Source organism: Cervus canadensis, chromosome 29, assembly GCF_019320065.1.
Source record: "Cervus canadensis isolate Bull #8, Minnesota chromosome 29, ASM1932006v1, whole genome shotgun sequence".
Taxonomy (NCBI): domain Eukaryota; kingdom Metazoa; phylum Chordata; class Mammalia; order Artiodactyla; family Cervidae; genus Cervus; species Cervus canadensis.
The window spans coordinates 46,364,762-46,388,862 of record NC_057414.1 but is presented as its reverse complement, the minus strand read 5'-3'; the positions used below and the strand labels follow the sequence as shown (position 1 = coordinate 46,388,862).

The window sequence follows — 24,101 nt, the reverse complement described above, 5'->3', positions numbered from 1 at the left end:
ACTAGCCTTATACTTAATTCATCCACTGAGTTTAATTTCGACGTTAGGGAGTTTTTTCCCGTAACAATTTCATTTGCTTTCATTTCAAACCTGTTTGTTGGTTTATATTCGTATCTTGTTCCTTGATCAAGTTCAGAATTTCTTCTTAAAGATCTGTAAACATTGTAAATGTAATTGCTTTCTAGTCTCTATCTAGGATTTCAGTATTCTAGACAGTTTACTGCTGGGTCCCCTTTGCCCACAGTGGTGAGATGCTGAATAAACATTCCTTCAGTGGATGACTGTATATATTGAGGCTTTGGGATTCTAATCCTGTTGGGGGTCTTCCCCTATACTAGGCTGTTGTGTCTAGCAGGTTGTGAACGACACAGGAAATTTCTCTATTTGTAAAAAATTTACTTATTTATGCACAGGCTTTCTCCAGTTGCAGGAAGCAGAGGCTGCTGTTCGTGGTGGTTTGTCGGCTTCTCACTGAAGTGGCTCTTCTTGTTGCAGAGCACCAGCTCAAGGGCACGGGCCTCAGAGCTGTGACACGTCGGCTCTGCAGTTGTGGTTCCCGGGCTCCGGAGCACAGGCTCAGCGGTCGTGGTGCCTGGGCTGAGACACCCTGCTGCTGTGGGATCCTCCCCGACCAGGGGTGGGACCCATGTTCCCTGCATTGGCAGGTGAACTCTCAGCCACGGGACCGCCAGGGACGCCCAGGAAGTTTCTATTGGAGCTGCAAACTCACCTTACACATTCAAGGCCAGGGATGTGAGAGGTGGAGGCACTTTTAACTCCGAGTGAAGTGAAAGGTGCTCAGTCTTGTCCGATTGTTTGACCCCGTGGTCTATACAGTCCATGGAATTCTCATCAAACACATGTGAAAGGACAGGGACCCCCTCCCCCACCACGTACCCACAACACAGCGGTATCTTGCTTCCTCTGTTCTCGGTCACACGCCTCCCACCTCATTCATTTGATGCAGACTCTAGATACCACATCATCTCTGCTTCAGTTTGAGTCACTGCACGGCAGTGACTCACTCACTACAAGGTCAGGATTCCCCTTAGCTGTAATCACAGGTCTATCATTACATACACAGAAAAAGTAACCCGTCTCTCCTTAATATCACCAGATAGACTGTCAGTATTCAAAGTCCCTTAATTGTCATAAATACATGTATGTTTCTGTACGTAAAGTGTTGGTCGCTCAGCTGTATGTGACTCTTGGCAACCCCATGGACTGTGGCTTGCCAGGCTCCTCTGTCCATGGGATGCTCCAGGCCAGAATACTGGAGTGGGTAGCCTTTTCCTTCTCCAGGGGATCTTCCCGACCCAGGGATCGAACTGGGGTCCCCTGCATTACTGGCAGATTCTTTACTGTCTGAGCCACTGGGGAAGCCCAAGAATACTGAAGTGAGTAGCCTATTCCTTCTCCAGGGGATCCTCCCGACCCAGGGATTGAACCCGGGTCTCGCATTACAGGCGGATTCTTTCCCAGCTGAGCCACAAGGGAAGCCCTTTAACCCCGAGAATCATGCCCAATACCACTGTTTCCTTGACTCTCCTTTTGCTGAGGTACAGGGAGGTGAGCGTCCCAGGTTTATGGAAATGTCTAGAACACACTTTCCTTGTTACTCTGAGGCAGCCCCTCTGTCCTGCTCCGCACCGGACACCACGGGTCAGGTCAGCAAAGGCCTCACTGCTCAGAGGACAGATGCTTCTCTTCTTCCTCCTCCCCTTAGCTCTCCCCCTCCTCCCCTCCTCTTCTTATTTTTTTCTCCCAGAGGATTACTCTTATTTATTTATTTACATGCCTATCTGTTCATCAGTGCATTTAAAAGAACATGACTTTTTCATCAACTTTCTGTTACGGAAAACATCAAACGCATGTGAAAGGCCAGGGGCACCTCCCCCCCACCTACCCACAACAAAGCGGGTATCTTGCTTCCTTTGCTCTCAGTCACACCTCTCCCCCTCATTCATTTGAAGTAGACTTAGATATCACATCATCTGTGTTTCATTTGGTGTCACTACATGGTAATGAATCACTCACTACAAGGTAAGCATTCCCTTTCTTAGCTGTAATCACAAGACTATCATTATATACACGGAAAAAGTAACCAAGACTCCTTCCTTAATATCATCAGATATACAGTCAAAGTCCCCTAATTGTCATAAATACACGTATGCTTATATACGTCAAAGCGTTAGTTGCTCGGTCGTTATCTGACCCTTGGCAACCCCATGGACTGTAGCCCTCCAGGCTCCTCTGTCCATGGGATGCTCCAGGCCAGAATACTGGAGTGGGCAGCCTTTCCCTTCTCCAGGGGACCTTCCCGACCCAGGGGTCAGACCCCCATCTCCTGCACTGCAGGCAGATTCTTTACCCTCTGAGCCTGCAGGGAAGCCGAGGTGTGTACAGATACACGCACATACATATGTTGCAGTTCATTTGTTTGAAGAGGATTCCGGGTGAGGGTCACACTCTGTGCTCGGTATGACCCTGCACCTTTTTTTCCCTCACAATGTATTTCTTGAAGGAATAAGATCATTTTCTTGCGGGGTTTCCTCCGTCTGGATTTACGAGCTGTGTCCGTGGTGCAGCTGAACGTGTTCTCTAGAATCTGGAAGCTGACCTCATCCCTGGAGGCTCGATCCCTTTCAGGCACAGTTTTTCCAACGAGACAACAGTAGGTAGTTGCTGCCTCCCCGCCATGAGCTTCGCGATGTCGAGTTGTCTCCATCTCTGCGATGGTAGCAGCAGGGATGGGATGTGGAGTCTCAGCTTCTGCTTCTGCTAACCTGGGAGGCACCACAGATGGTGATGGTCCCTTGCTCCTTCATCCAGCCAGCAGGCAATCTTCTGCAAAGAGAAGCTCCCACTCACCACCACGTGCTCAGCCCCTCGGTCCGGCACACGTAGGATAAATGCCAGATTTTTTCTCTTTTCCAAATGTTGTTGTTGTTGTTCAGTCGCTGAGTCGTGTCCGACTCTCTGTGACCCCGTGGACCGCAGCACGCCAGGCTTCCCCGTCCTTCACCGTCTCCCGGAGCTTGCTCAGATTCATGTCCACTGAGTCAGTGATGCCATCCAACCGTCTCATCCTCTGTCGTCCCCTTCTCCTCCTGCCTTCTATCTTTCCCAGCATCAGGGTCTTCTCCGGTGAGTCAGCTCTTTGCATCAGGTGGCCATAGTATTGGAGCTTCACTTCAGCATCAGTCCTTCCAATGAATATTCAGTGTTGATTTCCTTTAGGATGGACTGGTTTGATCTCCTTGCTGTCCAAGGGACTCTCAAGAGTCTTTACCACCACCACAATTCGAAAGCATTAATTCTTCAGCACTCAACCTTCTCTATGGTCCAGTTCTCACATCTGTACATGGCTGCTGGAAAAACCATAGCTTAGACTATAGAGACCTTTGTCAGCAAAGTGATGTCTCTGCTTTTTATTTTTTTATTTTTTTTTTTGTCTCTGCTTTTTAATACACTGTCCAGGGTTGGCATAGCCTTCTTAAGGGGCAAGTGTCTTTTAATTTCCTGGCTGCCGTCACTGTCCACAGTGATTTTGGAGCCCAAGATAATAAAATCTGTGACTGCTTCCATTTTTTCCCTTTCTATTTGCTGTGCGCGAAATGATGGGACAAGATGCCATGATCTTAGTTTTTTGTGTTGAGTTTCTTTCAGTCTCCTCTTTCACCCTCATCAAGAGGCTCTTCAGTTCCTCTTCACTTTCTGCCATTAGGGTGGTATCATCTGCATATCTGAGGCTGTTGATATAATGTTTCTGGCGTTTTCAAAACAGTAATGAGTTTCCCCAGAGGTGAGAACTCCTCCAGAGGTGGTCCTGGGTGAGGTCATGTTGCTTTGAGCATGGTTTGATCAGAACATGCATGATCATAAAGAGTATTCCAGCTGGAATCACGCTGGCTGCTCCTGCTGCCACGGTGACCAGCGGGAGCCCTCAGATTGGCCCTGGGACCTTGGTACACCCAGCCCGAGCGGCCTGCCTCCTCCTGCCGGTATCCCAGGAGACTCTGGCGTTTCCTGCTCTAGCCCGTGAATAAGCCATTTCTCCAGGGAGCCTCTGGTTCTTTCCAGTAGGAAGAGGTATTTTAGACTTAGACACCATTGTCTGGAGGCGAGGTCTGCTTCCTTTGAGTGGTCTGGTCTCTGTTTCCCTAGGGCTTTCCACTGAGCCGAACATAGAATGTTTTGTTTTGTTTCTTTAAGATTAAAACAGATGCGTTCACACTTACATTTCCAATCCAGATTCAAGACGGTGGGTTTTTGTCCATCCCGTTCACCGCATGTGAAATGTCTTCCTCCCATAGAAGACAGCCCGTTTCCATGGGCCTGTCAGGCGAGCGTATGGTGCTGGGTTCTGTCTCGTCACAACAAAGATGTGGAGTGACGGACATTAAAGCCCTCGGCGCGTCTCAGCTCTCGGGTCTGGACAAACCGAGTCATGGCTCTTAGACAAATCAGCGTTACAGCTCTATTTTATTTAGAAGATAGCAGGAGATCCATCCTCGAAGAAGAGAAGAGAGCGGAGGAGCGCGCCAGCGCGCGGTGGGGAGGGGTGGGTGAGAGAGAGAGAGAAAGAGCGTGCGCACGCGGCGGGGAGAGAGAGCACGTGCTTGGCTCCTCCTTTTGTATGTTTTCTTCCCCCTGGGCCCACCCTATGCAAATTGGGCTCAGCCAGGAGTGCTGCTCTACCTGAAGTCCTCACTCCAGTCCTCGGACCTCCCTTTGTTCTATTTTTGTGGGCTTTTCCCTTCCAGGTCTTTTAGCCACTGCTATTTTGGACTCCTTTTCCCTATTCTAACTACCTAACAAGCCCACCCGGAGAAGGCAACGGCACCCCACTCCAGTACTCTTGCCTGGAAAATCCCATGGACGGAGGAGCCTGGTGGGCTGCAGTCCCTGAGGTCGCAAAGAGTCAGACATGACTGAGCGACTTCACTTTCACTTTTCACTTTCATGCATTGGAGAAGGAAATGGCAACCCACTCCAGTATTCTTGCCTGGAGAATCCCAGGGACGGGGGAGCCTGGTGGGCTGCCATCCATGGGGTCACACAGAGTCGGACACGACTGAAGTGACTTAGCAGCAGCAGCAGCAACAAGCCCACCACACTCACTTTCTATCTTGCTCACACCCCACCCACAGCACCCATAACAACACAGCCCTGCCCGCCCGCAGGATGGTGGCTGGAGACAGCGTGATGTGAAAGTCCTCGCTCAGTCTTATCTGAGTCACTGCGACCCCATGGACTGTAGCCCGCCAGGCTCCTCTGTCCATGGGATTCTCCAGGCAAGAATACTGAAGTGGGTAGCCATTCCCTTCTCCAAGGGATCTTCCCGACCCAGGGACTGAACCCGGGTCTCCTGCATTGCAGGCAGATTCTCTACCATCTGAGCCCCCAGGGAAGCCCATGAAGGCTGTGATTTTTGCACTCCTTCCCATCTTCGGTAGGTCCCACTGGGATCTGTGAAGCTGCTGAATCCTCCCCACTCAGATCACGCCACCAAGGGACACTCATTCTGGTCTTTGGTTTCATTGCACTTTGGATTTTTAGGAATTGCTATTTCATCTTTAAAATAATTTTGTAAATGAAAACATGTACCACGTTCCAAAGTCAAAACTACAAAGCTGGGTATAGCCAGTTCTGGGGTCTCTGGTGCCCTCCCCCCGCACACGGGGCCCCACACCTGCTTCTGTGAGCCCACGCCGCTCTGTCCTGGAGAAGTGCCCGAGCAGATCGGAAGCACTCTCCCTTCAGTGTGGCTTTTCCATTGGGTGCCAGGAGGATTTGGGGGTGATTCCCGCCATGTTGCTACTTCAGTTAGCTTGTGTTTTTTAAGAAGTTTCAAAAGATGTATTTTATCCCACATCTCTAAGTGTCTTAGGGTGACAGTGATCCTTCCTTTCTTCCTTCTCCTCTTCCTTCCTCATTTCTTTCTTTCTTTCAGAGTAAGCCTTCCATCTGACCAGAGATAGAAGACTCGTGCTTTCCTTCGCTAATTAAAACATTGACGTATAAAGTTAAAACAGACCCACGCGGGGCAGGAACTGCGGAGCCAAGTGACCCACAGTGATGAGGGTCTCCTAGGGGACAGTGGGGCTCCTGGGAGCCTGGAACAGGGGCTTCCTGGAGGCGGTGACCCAGTTAAGGGTGGGGGTGTCTCTGAGACTTAGCAACTCAAAGGCCCTGGGGCCAGGGACCCCGTCCGCCGGGGGTAGCGGGCCAGTGAGGGGCCAGGTCCGATTTTCACCGTCCTGGCAGCGCTGGCCCCCGGAACACCTGCCGTCCGCCCGCTCCCTTCTCACCCTCGAGGCCTGACACACTCATTCCCGTCTCAGCGCTGCTGGGACTCCACCGAGGCCTGGGGGCTCAGCTGGCCCCGGGGCGGCCCTGAGCCCCGCCGCCGTGGCTGTGTTGCAGGCATCCTCTACGGCACGATGACCATGGAGCTGGGCGGCAGGGTGACCATCGAGTGTCAGAAGAACAACTTGCATGCTGAGCTGGAGTTCAAGCTCAAGGTAGCACAAGCAGCTCGGCGGCCCCAGGGCCTTGGGGGGCGTGGGGCTCGGGCGGGGAGAGGCGAGGCCTTGGGGGGGTCCCCCGCCACCCTCTCTGTCCCCAGGGATGGTTTCCTGAGCAGGGGCACACGGGCGAGCAGCTCCTGGCTCTCTTGTAGCACAGCCGGAGCCTGTGAGGGGCGCAGAGAGGGGAAGGGGCTGCCCACAGACCACACAGCAGAGCCAGGAGAGGCCCAGGCCCGTCCCCACCGCGTGGCACGAAGGCCTGGCAGGGAGCCTGCACCCTGGAGCTCTGGCTGGGCCGCAGGCGCATATGGCCGCCCCCGCTGTGCACCGGGGCTGGGAGCTTGCACCCCCATGAGGAAGGGGCCCCTCCTCCTCCCCAGCTCAGCACCCTCAACGGCGTCCGTCTCGGGCGTGTTCCCACAGCCCTTCTTCGGGGGCAGCACGAGCATCAACCAGATCTCGGGGAAGATCACGTCGGGCGAGGAGGTCCTGGCGCGGCTCACGGGACACTGGGTGAGACACCGCCTCCGGGCAGGCGCGGGTGGGCCCGGACTCCGGAGGCCACGGCCAGCACCTCTGACCCGCCCAACCACCTGGGGCAGGACAGGGAAGTGTTCATCAAGGAGGAGGGCAGAGGAGGCGCCGAGCTCTTCTGGAATCCCAGTGAGGAGGTGCGCAGGCAGCGGCTGAAGCGGTACACGGTGCCGCTGGGGGAGCAGATGGAGCTGGAGTCGGAGAGGTGAGGCCTGGGCGCTCAGGACCCCTGACCCCAGCCGGAGCGGCCGGGCTGGCAGCTGCGATCCCCTGGATGCATGCTCCCTGGATGTCCCTGGCAGGAGGACAGACCTGAGGGGATCCCTGGTGGCAGAGGACACGTCTGGCTGTGCGAAGCTGGAGGGAGAGAAAGGGAGGCCTGGGGAAGAGTGAGCTCTGTAGGGAGGACCCTGCTGGTGCCAAGTGTGCACCCAGCATAGGGAAGAACCATCTCATGGTAAATAAACAGTGCCCGGGGAAGATGGGCACCCTGATAGGTAGTGAGCTCCCTGTCGCTGGAGGCAATCACGTGGAGGTGGCTCTGAGCCTCCCCTCTAGTGTGAAGGGACAAGGCTGCCCAGGCCCTCTTGGCTCAGAGCAGGCGCTGCACACGCAGGCTCTGGCAGCACGTCACCAGGGCCATCAGCGAGGGCGACCAGGACAAGGCCACACGGGAGAAGTTTTCCCTGGAGGAGGCGCAGCGGCAGCGGGCCCGGGAGCGTCAGCAGAGCCTGGTGCCCTGGACGCCCCAGCTCTTCCACCTGGACCCTGCCACCCAGGAGTGGTGCTACCGATACGAGAAGTGAGTGCTGGCAGACAGCGGCCTGGGCCCCTCGGGCGTCGCCCAGCAGACCCCCACTGTCCTGGCCCTGAGTGAGGGGGAGGGAGGGCCACACGGGGGAGGCTGTGGCTGCTCCCCTGGGGGCCCCAGCCCTGATGAGAGGCTGAGGGCCGGGCCGGGAGGGGGCCCCTCACTGTGGGGGCCACCGCCCCTACCAACCCACACTCTCCGGACCCTCCAGTCACAGCCCCTGGGACCCCCTGAAGGACATCGCCCAGTTTGAGCAAGACGGGGTCCTGCACACCCTGCAGCGGGGGACCATGGCCAGCCAGACCGCCGTCCTGGGCAGCCCGGGGCCCGGGCTCCAGGTCAGAGCCACCCCGGGCCTGGCCTGGGCTCCTCCGCCCCCACCTCACACCCAGCTAGCCTGGCCCTCCTCCTCTGAGCCCCCATCACACTCTGACCCACACACATCAGGGTCTCCCCTGGTGTCCCCCTGGGTCCCTGTCCCACCCTTCCCCACCCAGCAAGGGGCCAAGACCCCTGGACTTGCAGGACACGCAGTTCCTGGGACACCCTGATGTTCAGGGCACTGTGCTGGGGTGCACTGGCCCTGCCCCGGCGCTCCCCAGAAGCGTCCTCCGTGGTGTTGGCAGGGCGGTGTCCCATTGTACAGATGGAAACACTGAGCCTCAGGGCAGCCCAGGGGCTTGCCCAAGCGGCAGGAGGAGGAGGAGGCATTTACACGGACGCCTGGGCCTCTGTGGGTGGGTGAGGAGGGTGGGAGGGGCAGGGGGTTGGCGGGGGTGGGGAGGACAGCAGGAGGCCCTGGGGAGCACAAGGGAGGAGCACTCTGGCAGAGGTGCCATTTCTGGGGAGCCTGGGGTGGCCCCAAGTGTGGAACAGCGCCCGCTGGGCGCCCACTGTGCACACAGCTGGGGGACACTGTCCCCCCAGGCAGGGAGGGGTGGGCTCCCCCATCTTGCCCAGTGGCCCCAATTTCCCCGAGGTACCTCCCCAGCCATGTGTCCCGGCCCCTTCCCCGAAATGCCGCAGCCCCTCAGGCCGGACCGGATGGCCCCGGCCCCTCCAGCACGCATCTCCCCCGGCACCCTCTTCACCCTCCTCCCTCTCCTCAGCCTCTCCCGTCAGCGCGGGCCCTACACCCCAAAACCTGCCTGTGTGGGAAGCCCCCCTGCCCCGGCAGGGTGTCGGGCACCCCCTGGGCCCTCGCGGGGACAGGCCTGCGGTCACGCGGCCACCCCGTCCTCCGGAGGCTGCTCTGAGCCTTGCCAGCCCGGGGGTCCCTGCGTCCACGCTGGAGAAGCCCCAGCCGTCAGCGCGCGCTGAGAGGGTCAGCGCTGCCGGCTCCGGAGTCCAACGGCCCCGTACCCATCGTCTCCCCGTGTATGGGGGTACGGGGGGTGGCGGGGTGGGCGCTGCAGTCAGGTCAGGGCCAGGCCTGTCACCCACCCAGAGCCAGCAGCCTCCGCCGCTGCCGGCCGCCTCTTCCACGGCCGCCCTGCCGTAAACCCAGCACCACGGCCCCACGGCCAGCGGCAGCCCAGAGGGTCCCCCAGGGCTCAGGTGGCCCCGCGGGTGCGGTGGGTGTGGGCGGGCTCCCGCGCAGCCGCTCCGTCTCCCCCCAGGGGTCCGCTCCCAACCCGCGGCTCCGCAAGCCCAGCGACCAGCCCTCGGGCCACAGCCAGGTTACGGAGAGCAGCGGCTCCACGCCCGAGTCCTGCCCCGAGCTCTCTGACGAGGAGGAGGAGGAGGAGGAGGACGGCGACTTCGTTCCGGGTGAGACCTGTGGCCGGCCCCTCTGGACCCGTGAAGCCGGGTGGGGCCGGGGGCGGGGCCGGGCTCCGAGTCTGCACTTGGGGCGGGGCGCCCGGCGAGGGGCGGGGCTTGCCTCTCTGGTCTGTGACTCGAGTGGGCTCCGGCCTCTCGGTCCCCTGACTTCTGGGAGTGCCTGTCTCCCCGTTTGGTCCCCCTGGGCTTCTCAGAGGCTGGCTGAGCCTGGGAGCTTCCTCCGGGGCGGGCACCATCTCCCTCCTGTGCCAGGGGCTGCAGGGAGGCGGGCCGTGGCCCCAGGCCCCCACCCGCCCATCCTCACGTCTCCGCGCTCCTTCCACGTCTCCCCAACGCCCCTAGGCTGCGAGAGCCCGTGCCCTCGGTGTGGGAAGGAGGCGCGGCGGCTGCAGGCGCTGCACGAGGCGATCCTGTCCATCCGGGAGGCCCAGGAGGAGCTGCACAGGTGGGCCGCCCTCGGGGGACCAGCCCGGTTGGCGGGGGCTTAGAGCGCAGGACGGCCTGAGCTGGGGCTGGGGGCGGGGGCCTTCATCTGGACTGTCCTTCCGGCTGCAAACTCTCAGGACTTCAGAGGGTCTGCTTACTGAGCGAGGCCCTGGCACCTCATGGGTTCTGCCATCTCGAGGGGAAGTCGGGGCAGGGAGTGCAGTGGTGTGTGAACAGCCTGAGCTGGCCGGGAGACGCTGGAAGCAGCCGGGGCTTGATGGAGCCAGGAGAACGGGGAGGGGGGGGCGGGGCAGATGGAAGCTGGAAGGAGGTGCTGGCGGCAGTGGCCACCCCCCAGCCCCAAGACCAGTAGGACCTCAGAAACAGCGGGCCAAGTCATGTCGGGAAGGCCTGGGAACACGTTCAGTTTCGCCCCCCGCCAGGAGACAGAGCCCTGGCTCCAGTCAAGGCTGCAAGTCTCTGAGCTGCAGAACCTTGGGCTGTCTGGGCCTCAGTCTCCCCATCTGTGAACTGGGGGTGACAGCAGTGCCCCTGGGGCAGGAGGGAGATGGGGCGGAGGGTGGGGCTCTGAGCCTGGCGCCCCGAGAGCCCTGGGCAGCTGTGAACCCCTGTGCTGCTCTTGGGAGCCTGCAATGTCATGCCCGCGACGAGGCCAGTCCTACTTCCCCTGCGCCTCACCCGAGGGGGCCCAGAGGCGTTTCTCGCCCTTTGGTACCAGCTCCATCACGATGCTGTGCAGGGCCAAGGGAGACGGAGACTCACAGCTTGTAAGAGTCGGGGAGGAACGTGGTCTCCATGATCAGGGAGGGCTTCCTGGAGGAGGATGCATTTGAGCAGGGCGGAGCTGGAAATGGGGAACGCAGAGGTCAGTCCAGAGCGGAGGGCACCACAGGATGGCCGCTGCCAGGAGGAGGGGGAGTTGATGTGCGAGACCAAGATGGAGGAGCCTGGCCCGGAAGACGTGGGAACTGGAAGGGGGGTCCTTCTCCATAGAAGGAGATTTCCTGCTTTGCTGCGAGGGAGGTGGTGGAAAAACAGCCAAGAGCTTTGGCTTTTGTCCAGACACAGTGATGTCAAGAGGCCAGGACAGAGCTGCAGCTTTCCTGGGTTGCCTGCCAAGCCCCAGACCAGCAGCTTCAGCTACAGGTGTTTGCCCCTCCCCAGCCTGGAGGCTGGAAATCCAAGATCAGAGCAGGGCTGATCCTCCCCAGGCTGCTCTCCTGGGCATGCAGACGGCCATCTCCTCCCCGCGTCCTCACAGGGTCACCCCTTTGTGTCTGTGTCCCAACCTCCTCTTCTTACAGGGACCCCCAGTCCTGTGGGATGAGGGCCCAGCCTAGTGACCCATTACTTTATTTACCTCTGTAAAGGTCACATCTCCAAACAGTTGCATTCTGGCTGCCGGGGGTCAGGACTCCAGCACAGGACTTTGCAGACGCCATTCAGCCCACAGCAGTGGAAGTGGGAGGGGGGATGTGAGAGCCCCAGCTCCACTAGCCCTGACCCCTGTCCCTGGAGGGTGTGCCCAGGGAGCCCCAGGCAGCCACCGTGCCCTGGGGCCCTCCCCCACACGAGCCCCCAGCCCTGTTTTCACCCCAGGGCCGGACTCCTCACCATGCTGCTTGGCTGGCCTTGGCTGAACCGCCGCGCCCTCTTGTTCCAGGCGCCTCTCGGCCATGCTGAGCTCCACGGCCCGTGCCAGGCAGGCCCCGGCCCCAGGCCCCCTGCACAGCCCTCGCTGTTGGTTCCTGCTCTGCGTGTTCCTGGCGTGTCAGCTGCTCATTAACTACATCCTCAAATAAGAGCCCTGTGGGGACGGCGTGGGCATCGTCTGCAGGACTGGGGGGCAGTGGGGAACTGAGCCTCCCTCTCAGGCACCTAGCACTTTAAGCCAGCCCCGTGGAGGCAGAGACTCTGTGAGCGCAGCCCCCATGGACGGAGGGACCCACGGCCGCAGGACAGCAGGAGGGACCTGGGCAGGGGGTGCCACACGGGATACCCCTGGCAAGGCACTGGCCTTTCCCACAGGGCCCTCCGCCTCGCGCTGGCCTTAACGCTGAAGCCAAATGCCACTTTCACCCTGGGCCGCGCTCCCTGGCAGCCTTGCCTCATCACCCCCCTCCCCGGGCAGCCTCGGGGGGGCTGATAGCGGAGGGGCTGATGGTGGAGGGGCAGGAGGGCCTGCGGGGCTCCAGGTGCTGCCCCTCAGCAGGGGTGAGTGGGGGGCTCTGAGGAGCAAGCCGGCACGCCAGGTCCTCTTAGGGGCCCAACACACAGAGCATCGCTTCCCGAGGCCCCGCCCACACTGTCCTGGACGGGCTCCAGGGGGGCTCCGGGCGCCGGCTGGGCTGCGATGGGGCTTCTTTCCGACCCCTGTGCTATCTGCACGGTGGGGCCCTGTTCATACACTTCACAGGCCCAGCCCACCTCCCTCAGCCCGGACATGCCAAGCTGGGGCGGGCACAGGTGAGCGTGGCGTGCCTGGGGGGCATCCCCGGCCTGGGCCCGAGGAGGGACACTTTGTTCAGACGGATGCACGGTCTTCCCTTCCCACACATTTTTAATAAACGCAATTGCAATATTTTAGGCAGGCTGCGAACAGCGTCTGTCAACTGGCCTCTGTTCCTGTGTCAGATGCCGTGTGTGTGCATGTGTGTGCGTGTGCGTGCATGTGTGTGTGCGCGCGTGCATGTGTGCGCACGCGTGTGTGTGCACGTGTGCGTGTGTGTGTGCGTCTGTGTGTGGGAAGCTCTGCACATGCAGACACAGACGGAGCCGTAAATTAAGCCATGGTGGTGCCATCTGAGCTGACCAGTTTTGTATCCATGTTCTTGCCCGTCCTCCAGTTTGGGGACACGTCTCCATGTGTGAAATAAACATGTTGTGTGCTGCCTTCTTGGGGAAATTCTGGAAACCAGTAGGGCTAGGGTGTCTCAGGGGAGAGATTCGATGCCAGCAGAAGCTGTCTGCGGCTGGAGGGGCCCAGGGAGGGTCGAGGCCTTGAGGATAGAGGGAAGGGGTCTGGCCTGGAGGGGCGTGCAGTTTGCAGAAGCAGAGAGCAGCAGCCCCCGCCCCACACACACCTCTGGGGAGCCAGCGCAGGAGGCCGGGGGCCCGTCCAGCAGCCGATGAGCCAGCGAAGGACAGGGGGGCGCTGCCCACGGGGCACTCCAGGGGGCATTTGGCCTGGTCCCTTCCCCACAATCGGAACCCACTACCCCCCACCAGCTGACCCCAGGCAGCCCTTCAGTTCCACTGTGGCCACTGTTTCCAGTACTCCTGACTGCCAGTTCCAGGGGAGTGGGCTGGCCTTTGCTGGGACAGCCCAGGATGCCCCTGAAGGGGCGGGTGGGGGCAGCTGACTGTAGACCACACCCCACAGTACAGGGAGACCGCAGCCCGACCCTGACGGACGTGAAGGATAAAAGAGGGAGAGACCGCGGGACAGGATGGACGTGGGCTGGGGCCGAGGAATGGGCAGGTGTGCCCTGCCATCCCTGTCCTGCCATCCCAGCCCTCCCGCCTGCACCAGGCACACGGGACTCCCAGTACCCGCTCTGAGAGCAGTGTTCCCAGACTGACTGATCCCTATGTGGCTCCACTTCCTGCGGGGGGTTGGAGGGTGCTCTCCAGGTTGAAGTGGTCTGCGCCTTGCCACTGAGGCAGGCTACCCTGGACCTGACGCCCTGGGCCACCTGTCTTGCATCCTGGGCCTTTCAGGGCAGACTGGGCCACCAGCCCCTCCAACCCCCGGCCCCTGCAGCCTCGAGTCTCCTCCAGAATTCTCTTCCCGTCTTTGGTAGGCCGAGAACTCATCTAAATCAACAATGAAAAATGACAAGAAAGCTGGGTGGGCATAGTCCCAGGGGACCAGGTGGCCAATGCCCAGATAGGTGGCTAGGATGCGCTTCTGTGTCAGGCAGTTCCTCCAAGCAGTGAGGACCTGGACTTGGTTTCTGGGTCCATCAGGTCAACTCTTGGGCATCTAGACGCTGGTGGTGAAAAATCTAGAATGATGTGGGGTTCAGAGCTGTGCTTTGCACCCCCTACCACACTCAGCACCGCCTTCCTGGCCCATCCAGTGGCTGGCCAGTGTCCCAGGGCAGCTGGGCAGGAAGAGGATGGAATGGGAGTCAGGGAGGGTGGAAACTCAGGAGGGCCTGGGCCCAGGGCCACACCCTGCCCTCTAGGTTCCCCAGAGCAGCAGGAGGAATTTTCACTGTGACAGTCCCCTCACCTTGTCACCGCCTTGGGGGAACTGACAGCCATCTGTTGCAGAAGGAGCTTCTAGCAATAGCTTACTGAGACCTGGGCAGGACTCAGAGACTCAAGCAGCTGGCTGGCCCCTCCTGGAGTATGGGATTCTAGGTGGGGCGAGGAGGGTGTTGGAGGAGGTTTAGGAGTGAAGGGGCCTGACCCCCCTGTGGATGTGCCTGGCTTGTATCCTGCTCTCGGGAAGGATGGGTCTCCTCCCCTTGAACCGCCCCCCCATCCATCTTACCCCTCCCCCACTCATGTGGCTCCCACCGGCTGTAAGAAGATGCCAGGGGTTGAGCAGGGAGTGGAGACAGACTCCCGTTTCACGGCTGCTCAATTCAGTTCAGTCGCTCAGTCGTGTCTGACTCTTTGTGACCCCATGAAATGCAGCACGCCAGGCCTCCCCGTCCATCACCAACTCCTGGAGTTTCCTCAAACTCATGTCCATTGAGTCACTGATGCCATCCACCCATCTCATCCTCTCTCGTCCCCTTCTCCTCCTGCCTTCAATCTTTCCCAGCATCTGGGTCTTTTCCAATGAGTTGGTTCTTCGCATCAGGTGGCCAAAGGATTGGAGTTTCAGCTTCTGCATCAGTCCTTCCAGTGAATATTCATGACTGATTTCCTTTAGGAGGGACTGGTTGGATCTCCAACCAATCAGCTGTCCAAGAAGTTCTCCAATACCACAGTGCGAAAGCATCACTTCTTTACGGCCCGGCTGGCACAGCTCGCGGCTGCTGCTGGAGCCCAAGTCCTGGCCCCCAGCGCACCCGGGGGCAGGGCGCGGGAGCGCGCGGGAGGGCGGGAGGCCAGGCTGGCGGCGGCGCGCTCGCCAGGGAGGGGCCGCGCAGACCCCATCCCCGCCCCTAAAGAGACACCTAAAGCTCGGGGCGGGCGGGGAAGGACCGGCTCGGAGACCCCGAAGCCCGAAGCCCAGCCCGTGGCCCCGCCGCGGGGACAGCCAGGGCGACGCCTCAAGGCCTGGGCACCCGGGCGGGCGGCCGAGGGAGCGAGGAGCTTGGTACCAACCTCTCTGTCTTCCTCGGGGCGGGGTCACCGAGGCCCGGGCCGCGCTGTCAGGAACTGCTCTGCCGGAGGCGGAACTGATGGTGGGCGGTGGGGGTGGGGGGGGGGTGGGGGGTGGGGGGGGCCCTGCTATTTATACCCGGGCGCGCCGGGCGCTCCCTCTCTGTCCGAGGATGCCCGCGCCGCAGGTGGTGTTGCCCTGGCTCCTGCTCCTGAATCAGGTGGAACCGCGCTGCTGGGGCCCGGCCTGGGCTGCGGGGCTCGGGGTGGGAGGACCCCAAGAACAGGGGATGGGCGCGCGCTCCAGTGAGGCTGGCACCGGCAGGGTTACCCTAGAGGAAAACCGGGTGAAGCGGGAGTTTTGAGTCAGAAAGGAAACCGGAAACACACCACACTCAGTTACCCAGCATGAGGAGGTCGCAGTGGGGAATCTTTCCCTCCCGAACCCCCAGGCGGTGCGGGGAGGGCGGGGGTCCGGCGGGGAAGGGAGGCCGGTAGGGGAGGGTGGGGGTTCGCAGAGAAGGGAGAAAGGTGGGGGGACTCGAGGAGATTGTCTTTGCTTCCGGAGGAAGCATCAGCACAGATAAGAAACTTCTAGTAATCGTTTCTTGTTTTCCTCCACCTACAGGCAATCACCCAAACCAGTGCGGTTTTCACACAGGGCCAGGGACTTCCAAGCTCCCAGTCCTGCAGCCCCGGCGAATACTTGATAGCGGGCCGCTGCTGCAAGGCCTGCCCAGCCGGTAAGTCCTGGGTCCCGTCCAGTCCTGGGCAGGGTTCTTCCAACCCACGTCCCCAGGCCCTACCCAGGCCTGCAACGGGGGGCTGTGTGTCTCTTTGCACTGATGCCCAGCGCATCTTGCGGCACATCCTGGACTGGGGACTTCCCCACCTCCACGTGCTCTGCAAGAGGTGAGCCTGCTCGGGAGGGTCCAGCTCCCAGCCTCTTCCTGGGCCGTTCTGCCAGCAGGGGCTGCACGTCGAGTGTCCGGAAGCCTGGTGACTGTTTAGAACTCAAAGGATCCAGAAAAGCTGTTATACTCACAGTTACGGTTGCTTTTGGCAAGAGAAGGCACGGGTCAGTGTAGAGGCGGGTGGGGCAGGGTCCAGGACTCAGCACCATCTTCCGGCTGTGCTACCCCAGGCAGACGGCCGTGCCTTATGTTGCACATACTCCTTGGGTGACCTTGCATGGACTTTGCTCACCTGAGCCAGTTATGCAGGGTTTCCCCTGGGGGCCAGTCACACAGGCATGGCTGCCCACCAGCATGCCAACAGCCCATGCTGCTGACCTTGAAGCCTCTGGAGGTCAAGGTGGTACAGTGTTGACCAGGGCTCGGAGCCTTCACAATAAACTGTGTGTTAGCCCGACCTGTCTGCCATGGTGTCAGCCCTCGGGTCCTTGCAAGGCAGCCTGGTGCGTTGTGTCATCTTTTCCAAGAGTGTGATACAATTGAGAGATTAGTTTCATCAGAAATGCCAAGACCTACTTTTTCCCATGTCCTCTTTGGAGCAGCAAGGCCCAGGGCCTGGTGGGTGAGCGGCCTGGGTGCAGGCTCCGACCCCGCCCCTGTCTCCCGCCCAGGCCAGCATGTTGGTGAGCACTGCAGGAGGCCGCACTCCCGGGGAAAGTGTCTGCCGTGTCTGCCCGGGACCTTTATGAAGTACCTCAATAGAGTGGAAGCCTGCGTCAAGTGCTCCACCTGCTCCGAGAGTGAGTCTGCAGCCAGAGCCCCTTCCTTGCCCTTGAATGCCCTTCAGTGTCCTTGTCCTTGAAGTCTGCCGCCCTTTGACCCAGCTGCAGTCAGGCCAGGAATGTGCCCTGAGAAGTCATTACAGTTGAGCCTGCACATGCAGCCACGGACTGCTGTTTACCCACGAACATTTAGGGAAATGCTGAACACCTCTTCCCCCAGCATCTGAGAGAGGAAGGGTGATATATCACAGAAGCTGACACTCAGTGGATACTGGAAGGATTTGGCCAGAGGACCTTTTATTGATATAAAATACTGTTCCCAAAGTGTTGTGAAAATGGGTGGAAAAATGTAGAAAAAACCATACTTACACACATAGATCTGAAATTCTAAACAATTCTTTTTCATTTTTAATCTTTTTTTTTTCAGTTTGCAGGTTAGTATTCAATTAGAGAAGTTTGAAAATACACACAAAGTGATAAGAAAAAAATCAGCTCTCTGGGAAGAAACAGAAGTGGGAGGGCTAGGACAGAGGGCAGGTGTATCCCCACCCTTTCCAAGGGAGCTGCAGATGTCAAGTTTCTCCCAAATCCCGCAGGAGGCATTTTCTGAGAGGGAAGGTACGCTCCCTTCCTGAACCGTGAGCTATGCTCACATCCAGAAAAAGGAAGAGTAATTCTCTAACCTTCTGTCCACATTCAAAGTTCCTGGGGTCCAGGGCTTCCCAGTGGGTGCTAGCGGTGAAGAACTCGCCTGCCAATGCAGGAGAGAAAGTTCCTGAGATCCGATGTTTCCTGAAAGTTTTCCCCTGCTCATCTTTGGAGAACGAGGGGGAAACTCTGTCCCCACAGGCCCCAGGGACTGACTCGCAGGGGTTTAGCCGAAGCTGGACTTTTCTGTGACCAAAATGAGACAGTCCCCCGAGCTCCAGGCTGCCCTAGGACATCAGTGTCCCTGCTGGCCCGGATTCCATAGAGCTGATGAGTGAACACGCTGGTGGGAGAAGCATTCTCCATATTTTTTGTCTGCCACAAAGGGCTGCAATCCTGATAGCATGGAGAAGCCAGCGGGTCAAATTAAACAGGGGTCGGCCATAGCAGAGGGCTTCGGCCAGGGACCCTTCCCAGGGGCCTCTCTAGTGTGTGAGGAGGGACTCGGGTTCCCAGGAGCCGAAGGGAGCTCATGACAACAGGAATGAATATTCCCGGGCCACTGGAGTGGACGGTGGTGGCAGCGGCCCCCTCACCCTGGTGATGGGCCTGCATGTCAGGACCACCTTGGGTGGAGGCCTGTGGGGGTCGGGATCTGTCTGGGACCCTTCTCAGCAGCACTCCAGTCCTAGGCTTCTGCCTGGGGTGGTGGGTGCACGTGGGGAAGGAGACCCTCAGCCGGCTCAGTGCTCAGCCCACTGGGGGCCTCCCTGGAGGTTTCCCTTCAAAACACAGCACGGAGTCCCATGAACCACCCCTGACTGAACCCCCTGTTCCCCGGGCTCCCCCATGGCCCCCCGGCCCCCCCCAACCGACCCCCTCGGCCCCCCCGACTGACCTCTCTCTGTCCCCCAGCCCCCCCACTGGCCCCCTGGCCCCCTGACTGACCCCCCCCGTCCCCCAGATCCCCTGACCAACGCCATCTGTCTGGCTCTGCAGATGAGGAAGTGTTGGAGGAGTGCATGCTGACCCATGACCGAGTGTGCCAGTGCCCATCGGGCTCTTTCTACGCCCACGTGGGATCCTCTGAAGTCTGCAGCCCGTGCAGCACGTGGGTGGCCCTGCTCGGGGGACCTGGGCGGGGAGGGGGCCTTGCGTGCGGAGGGGGCTGTGGTCCCTCCCACCCCGCGTGCACAGCCCAGCCCTGCCCACTCCGGCCAAGTCTTTGCTCCCCTCTGCTCACCTCCCCCTGGTGAGAGTCATCTCCCTTCCCGGTACTGCCTGTTGTGGAAACTCTATTTTCTCTGCTTCTTTCTGTCTTCGCAGAGTTCTCTGCCTGCCTTTCCCTGATTCATGACCCCCCTGCCTCTTGGCACCACACTTTCCCCAGACCCTCTCAACCACGCTCTGTCATAACCTGCCTTGAACGCGGTCATCAGCTAGACTCACCACGCTGCAGGTCGGCCTCCACCCTCCTGGGTTCTGCTCCCACCGGCCTGCGCCCTGCTCTGCCCCCCAGATTTGTCTAAGGGCATCACCCTTCCCATCACAGCCGAGGAGAAGATGCCGGGCCAGGCGGGAAGGCTGCCTGTGGGCAAGGCCGTGCCCTGCCCTCAGGTTCTGCGGGCGGGCTGTGTACAGCGTCCCTGGTGAGATGGAGTCTCCCCTCCGATTCTGGGGCGCTGCTCCGGGGTGCTCTGGCACCTGCTTCCTGGGGAACCGCTAGTGTCTGGCCCGGCACCGTGGTGTAGGCGGGAGTCGGGACTCACGTGCCTGCTGTGGGCAGGGCTGGCTCCCTCACCAGGAGGCGGAAGGGTAGGCTGGAGGGGGTCCAGCTCACCTGCAGTTTCCTCTGCATTTTCCACTCTGTGATCCAGACTTTGGGTCGGAGAATAAAGGTGGTTTGGTCCCAGAAGAGGGTGGGGACCTGGGCGATGGGTTCAAGCAGGGCCCAGGCCATGACTTCTAGAGAAAACCAGTCATCACCACGCAGCACAGCGCCCAGAGCAGGGAGGCTGGAGGGCAAGTGAACAAGTCATCCTCCGTCCTGACAGACCCACCTGGGGATGAACACGGCTACAGTGGGGATGATAAGCCTGTAATTTGCAGCCATTGGGGCGGAGCCATTGGGTTCCTGAGCCCGTGTTTAAAGCAGGGCTGATTCCTTTTTCCTCGGTACACATGCCGCCCAGCAAGGCAACAAATATTCACAGAAAAGGAAAGTCCGTAAGCCTTCCTGCCAGTGAGACGGAGGGCGTGCTGTGTGCGATGCTGGTGCCCTGGGCTGGGGCTACGCTGCCCTCCCCTTCCCCCCCGCCCCGTGTTCCCCACGCGTGGGTGCTGCCTGCCAGGGCCCTGCGGGGCGCAGGGAGAGCCTCCCTCCTGTTGGAGACAGCCAGGACCCGGGCGTCTCTCTCCACCCAGGTGTCCCACCGGGCACGTCGTCGTCCGAAGGTGCAACGGGACCGCGGATACGGTGTGCCGTCTGCCGGCCCCAGGTAAGAGTCATCCTTTTTTTTTTTTTTAAAACCCTGTATCTCTTTTAAAGAGATGCAATTCACATAACATGAAATTAACCACTTTTAAGTAAACAACTTAGTGGCACTTAGTACGCAGCCTCTGTCTAGACCCAGCATTCAGAAAACCCCCAAGGACTCCCTCCGCCCCTCAGCCCTGGCCAAGACGGACCTGCTTTCCGTCCCCAGACCAGCCTTCTCTGGGCATTTTCTGCAAATGCACGTGTATTACGCATGTGTTCCTTTTGTCTCCGGATCCCTGGCTGCAGCTCAGCATTTTCAGGCTCCATCCTTATTGTCAGCTGGTTGGGGCTTCAGTTGTTTTTGTGGCTCTGTGAGATTCAGGTAATAATATGGATGTACGTGAATAATATAAATGTACAAATTTTACCAGTCATTCATCTGTCTGCACTGTTACATTTAGAATCAGTCAGTTCAGTTCAGTTGCTCAGTCATGTCCGACTGTTTGTGACCCCATGGACCACAGCATGCCAGGTCTCCCTGTCCATCACCAACTCCCGGAGTCTACTCAAATTCATGTCCATTGAGTCGGTGATGCCATCCAACCATCTCATCCTCTGTCGTCCCCTTCTCCTCCTGCCTTCAATCATTCCCAGCATCAGGGTCTTTTCCAATGAGTCAGTTCTTCGCATCAGGTAGCCAAACAATTGGAGTTTCAGCTTCCGCATCAGTCCTTCCAATGAATATTCAGGACTGATTTTCTTTAGGATGGACTGGTTGGATCTCCTTGCAGTCCAAGGGACTCTCAAGAGTCTTCTCCAACGCCACAGTTCAAAAGCATCAATTCTTCAGTGCTGAGCTTTCTTTATAGTCCAACTCTCATATCCATACATGACTACTGGAAAAACCATAGCTTTGACGAGACGGACCTTTGTTGGCAAAGTAATGTCCCTGCTTTTTATTATGCTGTCTAGGTTGGTCATAACTTTCCTTCCAAGGAGCAGGCGTCTTTTAATTTCATGGCTGCAGTCACCATCTGCAGTGATTTTGGAGCCCAAGAAAATACAGTCTCTCACTGTTTCCCCATCTATTTGCCCTGAAGTGATGGGACCAGATGTCATGATCTTAGTTTTCTGTATGTGAAAAGCCAAGCATTTCTCATGATGTACTCTGCATGTAAGTTAAATAAGCAGGGTGACAATATACAGCCTTGATGTACTCCTTTTCCTATTTGGAACCAGTCTGTTGTTCCATGTCCGGTTCTAACTGTTGCTTCTTGACTTGCAGGTCAAGGTGGTCTGGTATTCCCATCTCTTTAAGAGTTTTCCACAGTTTGTTGTGAACCACACAGTCAAAGGCTTTGGCATAGTCAATAAAGCAGATGTTTTTCTGGAGCTCTCTTGCTTTTTCGAGGATCCAGCGGATGTTGGCAAATTGATCTCTGGCTCCTCTGCCTTTCCTAAATCCAGTTTGAACATCTGGAAGTTCACAGTTCATGGACTGTTGAAGCCTGGCTTGGAGCATTTTGAGCATTACTTTGCTAAAGTGTGAGATGAGTGCAATTGTGCAGTAGTTTGAGCCTTCTTTGGCATTGCCTTTCTTTGAGATTGGAATGAAAACTGACCTTTGCCATGCAGCCGCTTCTCCAGCGACATTTAAAATAAATAGATGCATAGTCCTCCCGCAAGGGCTGTTCTTTCAATAAACCCTGAGGTTGAGTCTGTGTCCTGGGCTGGTGGGAAGGCTGCAGTGCGCTGGGTGCAGGGATCTGTCCATGGCCTGTCTCTGGTCCTTTGGTCACATTCTGGGGGCGGAATTGCTGAGTCTGTTTCTATTTTATCCTGTGGCTGCTGACCTTGTGGGGGTCTTCTGTCTTTCCCCTTCAGAGAGGAGACACCGGTACTCACTGTTTGGAACCTTGGGCTTTGCCTTAGTCATGATGTGCCTGAATTTCTGGGTCAGAAAACGAGCTGGATTCCCTGACGGTATAAAAGCACCCATGCCTGACTTCTGGCAGGGGCGAGCAACCACGTGGGAGAGGCTGAGTTCGAAGGACCAGGCCCATCCTCAGGGCCACCTGGTCTCCAGAGCTGGGGGGGTCCTTGCATCCTGAACGAGCCCCTGCCTGGAACCTGGCACAGACCTGTCAGCAGCTAGGCCAGGGCTCTGAGACGGAGGACCGGGGCGCAGTCACACTGGCCCCCGAAGCAGTGGGTGTCGGAGGCCCAGGCCAACCTCCGGGCCAGGCCGTGTGCAGGGCAGGCTCCGAGGGGACGCACACACTGCAGGAACCCAGTAGTGGAGCCCAGGCCTCTTGGGAGGTTCTAGAAATAGCGGGGCCAGACAGCTGTGGGAAGGGAGGTGTGCCAGGCTCACTCCTGGACGTCCCTGACAGGATCCCTGGGCCGGGGGAGGGACGCAGGGCACGCCAGCGCTGCAGGAGCCCTGGGGCCTAGAGTAGAACCTCCTGCCCCCTGCTAACCGCACATCCGCTGCCTCTCTTCACAGGAGACGCTGAATGCATGGAGATGGTGACCGTGGTCCCGGGCCGGGAGCGTGCCTCCTCCATCAGCCCGAGCTCCGTGCAGGTAGCCCCAGCTCCCCTCCCCTGCCCACCATGGAGCCTTCCAATGCCGGCGCTTTCCCTGCTCTTGATTCAGCGGGAGCCACGGGCCCTGAGCTGGAGAAATCTTTGATTCAGTTCACGATGGGAACCCGAGCCGCCCAAAGGCCCTGTGTCCTGGCAAAGGCACCCGAGCGCTTGGTCAGGGCAGAGCTGGGGCCAGACCCAGCCCATCGGCCCTGCTTCGTTCTCTGCAAACCTGCCCTGCCTGAGCCTCCTCGGGACCCTCTTCTCCCTGGGGTCAGGGGACACCTGCTTAATCACCCATACTAAAATCTTTTCTTGTGTTTTTAGCTGTCTCAAAACTCAGTATCCAGCATGCCGTCAAATCAGGACGGGAGTGCAGAGTCTTCAGTACCTACGAGGGGAAATCCGAACCAGCCCGAGGACAGCGTGGACATCCTGACTGAGGCCCCTGCCGTCACCAGGGCCCTGCATAGCCTGGAGGATGTCCACGGCCCACAGGCTGTGGCAGGCGAAGGAGCCCGGGCCCTGGACTGGTCCCCACAGCCCGACCCCGCTGCCCCCGCTGCACCCGCGGAGACGGCCGAGCTCCCCACGGACCTGGAACAGGCAGGACAGTTATGAGTCTGGAAGTTAAGAGAGATGACAACAGCGTCTGTCCCAGAGAGGCTCCTCTCCCAGCGTTCAGTCGGCAGGGAAACCCCTGGGGAGGTCTGCACCCTGATTTCGGGGGGGACCCTGCGTGCCACGAGGTCCCCTGTGCTGGCCGCGCTCACCACTGGTGAGCAGCAGAGCCTGGCCTGGAGGCCGCGTGTGCACCTGGCGTCCCCCACAGTGGGGCTCAGGCAGCGTGGCTCCGCCAGCCCCGCGTGGTGTCCTCACTCTGCCGGGACCAGGAGTCGAGGGGCAGGGCTGGGTCCTTGCTGCCATCGTAAATGACTACAAACCGAGAGGCTTAAAACCAGAGTCGCACTGTCTCAGAGTCTGGGGGCCAGGAGTCAGGTCAAGATTCACAGGCCTGGTCCCTCCGAGGCTCCCGGAGAGTCCTTCCTGCCCTCTGCTAGCTTCCAGTGGTCACTGGCAGTCTTTGGTGGGTAAACCCATCCCTCCAGTCTCTGCCGCGGTCATCCCGTGTCCTCCTCCTCCATGTATCTGCACCTGACTCCTCTCTTGGGAATAAGCTGCTGCGGTTTGAAGCCACTCAGTCAAGGGTCACATGTTCTAGAACCACTCACTGTGACACTGTGCAAGCTCCCCTCCATCTGCTGGTCCCTGTGGCTTTGTCTGTGGTGTCCTTTCATGA

The 24,101-nt window shown here is 58.9% G+C and overlaps 2 protein-coding genes across 5 annotated transcripts in view; both read left to right on the top strand.

The window, feature by feature from the left end:
- OSBPL5 (oxysterol binding protein like 5) overlaps positions 1-12,706 on the top strand; it is a 67,226-nt gene extending 54,520 nt beyond the window's left edge. For 3 of the 4 annotated variants that reach the window (XM_043452107.1, XM_043452108.1, XM_043452106.1), the window contains 8 exons: positions 6,430-6,527; positions 6,957-7,046; positions 7,136-7,272; positions 7,684-7,869; positions 8,090-8,216; positions 9,498-9,688; positions 10,003-10,105; positions 11,771-12,706. In XM_043452107.1, the coding sequence (XP_043308042.1) occupies positions 6,430-6,527; positions 6,957-7,046; positions 7,136-7,272; positions 7,684-7,869; positions 8,090-8,216; positions 9,498-9,688; positions 10,003-10,105; positions 11,771-11,893 (1,055 nt within the window). In that variant the 3' untranslated portion in view covers positions 11,894-12,706. The remainder of the gene's footprint in view (positions 1-6,429; positions 6,528-6,956; positions 7,047-7,135; positions 7,273-7,683; positions 7,870-8,089; positions 8,217-9,497; positions 9,689-10,002; positions 10,106-11,770) is intronic. The other variant, XM_043452105.1, reaches the window with a different exon arrangement.
- Positions 12,551-23,994, top strand: LOC122430769 (tumor necrosis factor receptor superfamily member 10A-like). Its single transcript, XM_043451585.1, has 10 exons — positions 12,551-12,573; positions 13,828-13,906; positions 15,026-15,385; positions 16,019-16,133; positions 16,976-17,104; positions 18,734-18,845; positions 20,159-20,232; positions 22,098-22,196; positions 22,720-22,799; positions 23,129-23,994. The coding sequence occupies exons 1-10, from the start codon at positions 12,551-12,553 to the stop codon at positions 23,420-23,422; spliced, it is 1,365 nt and encodes a 454-aa protein (XP_043307520.1). The 3' UTR covers positions 23,423-23,994.
- Positions 23,995-24,101: the final 107 nt, after the last annotated feature.

Coding starts and splice junctions, on each gene's coding strand:
- LOC122430769 (XM_043451585.1), top strand. CDS start 12,551: ATGCCAAGCTGGGGCGGGCACAG. Junction 16,134..16,975: donor CTGCAAGGCCTGCCCAGCCG/GTAAGTCCTGGG, acceptor TCTCCCGCCCAG/GCCAGCATGTTGGTGAGCAC. Junction 22,800..23,128: donor TCAGCCCGAGCTCCGTGCAG/GTAGCCCCAGCT, acceptor TTGTGTTTTTAG/CTGTCTCAAAACTCAGTATC.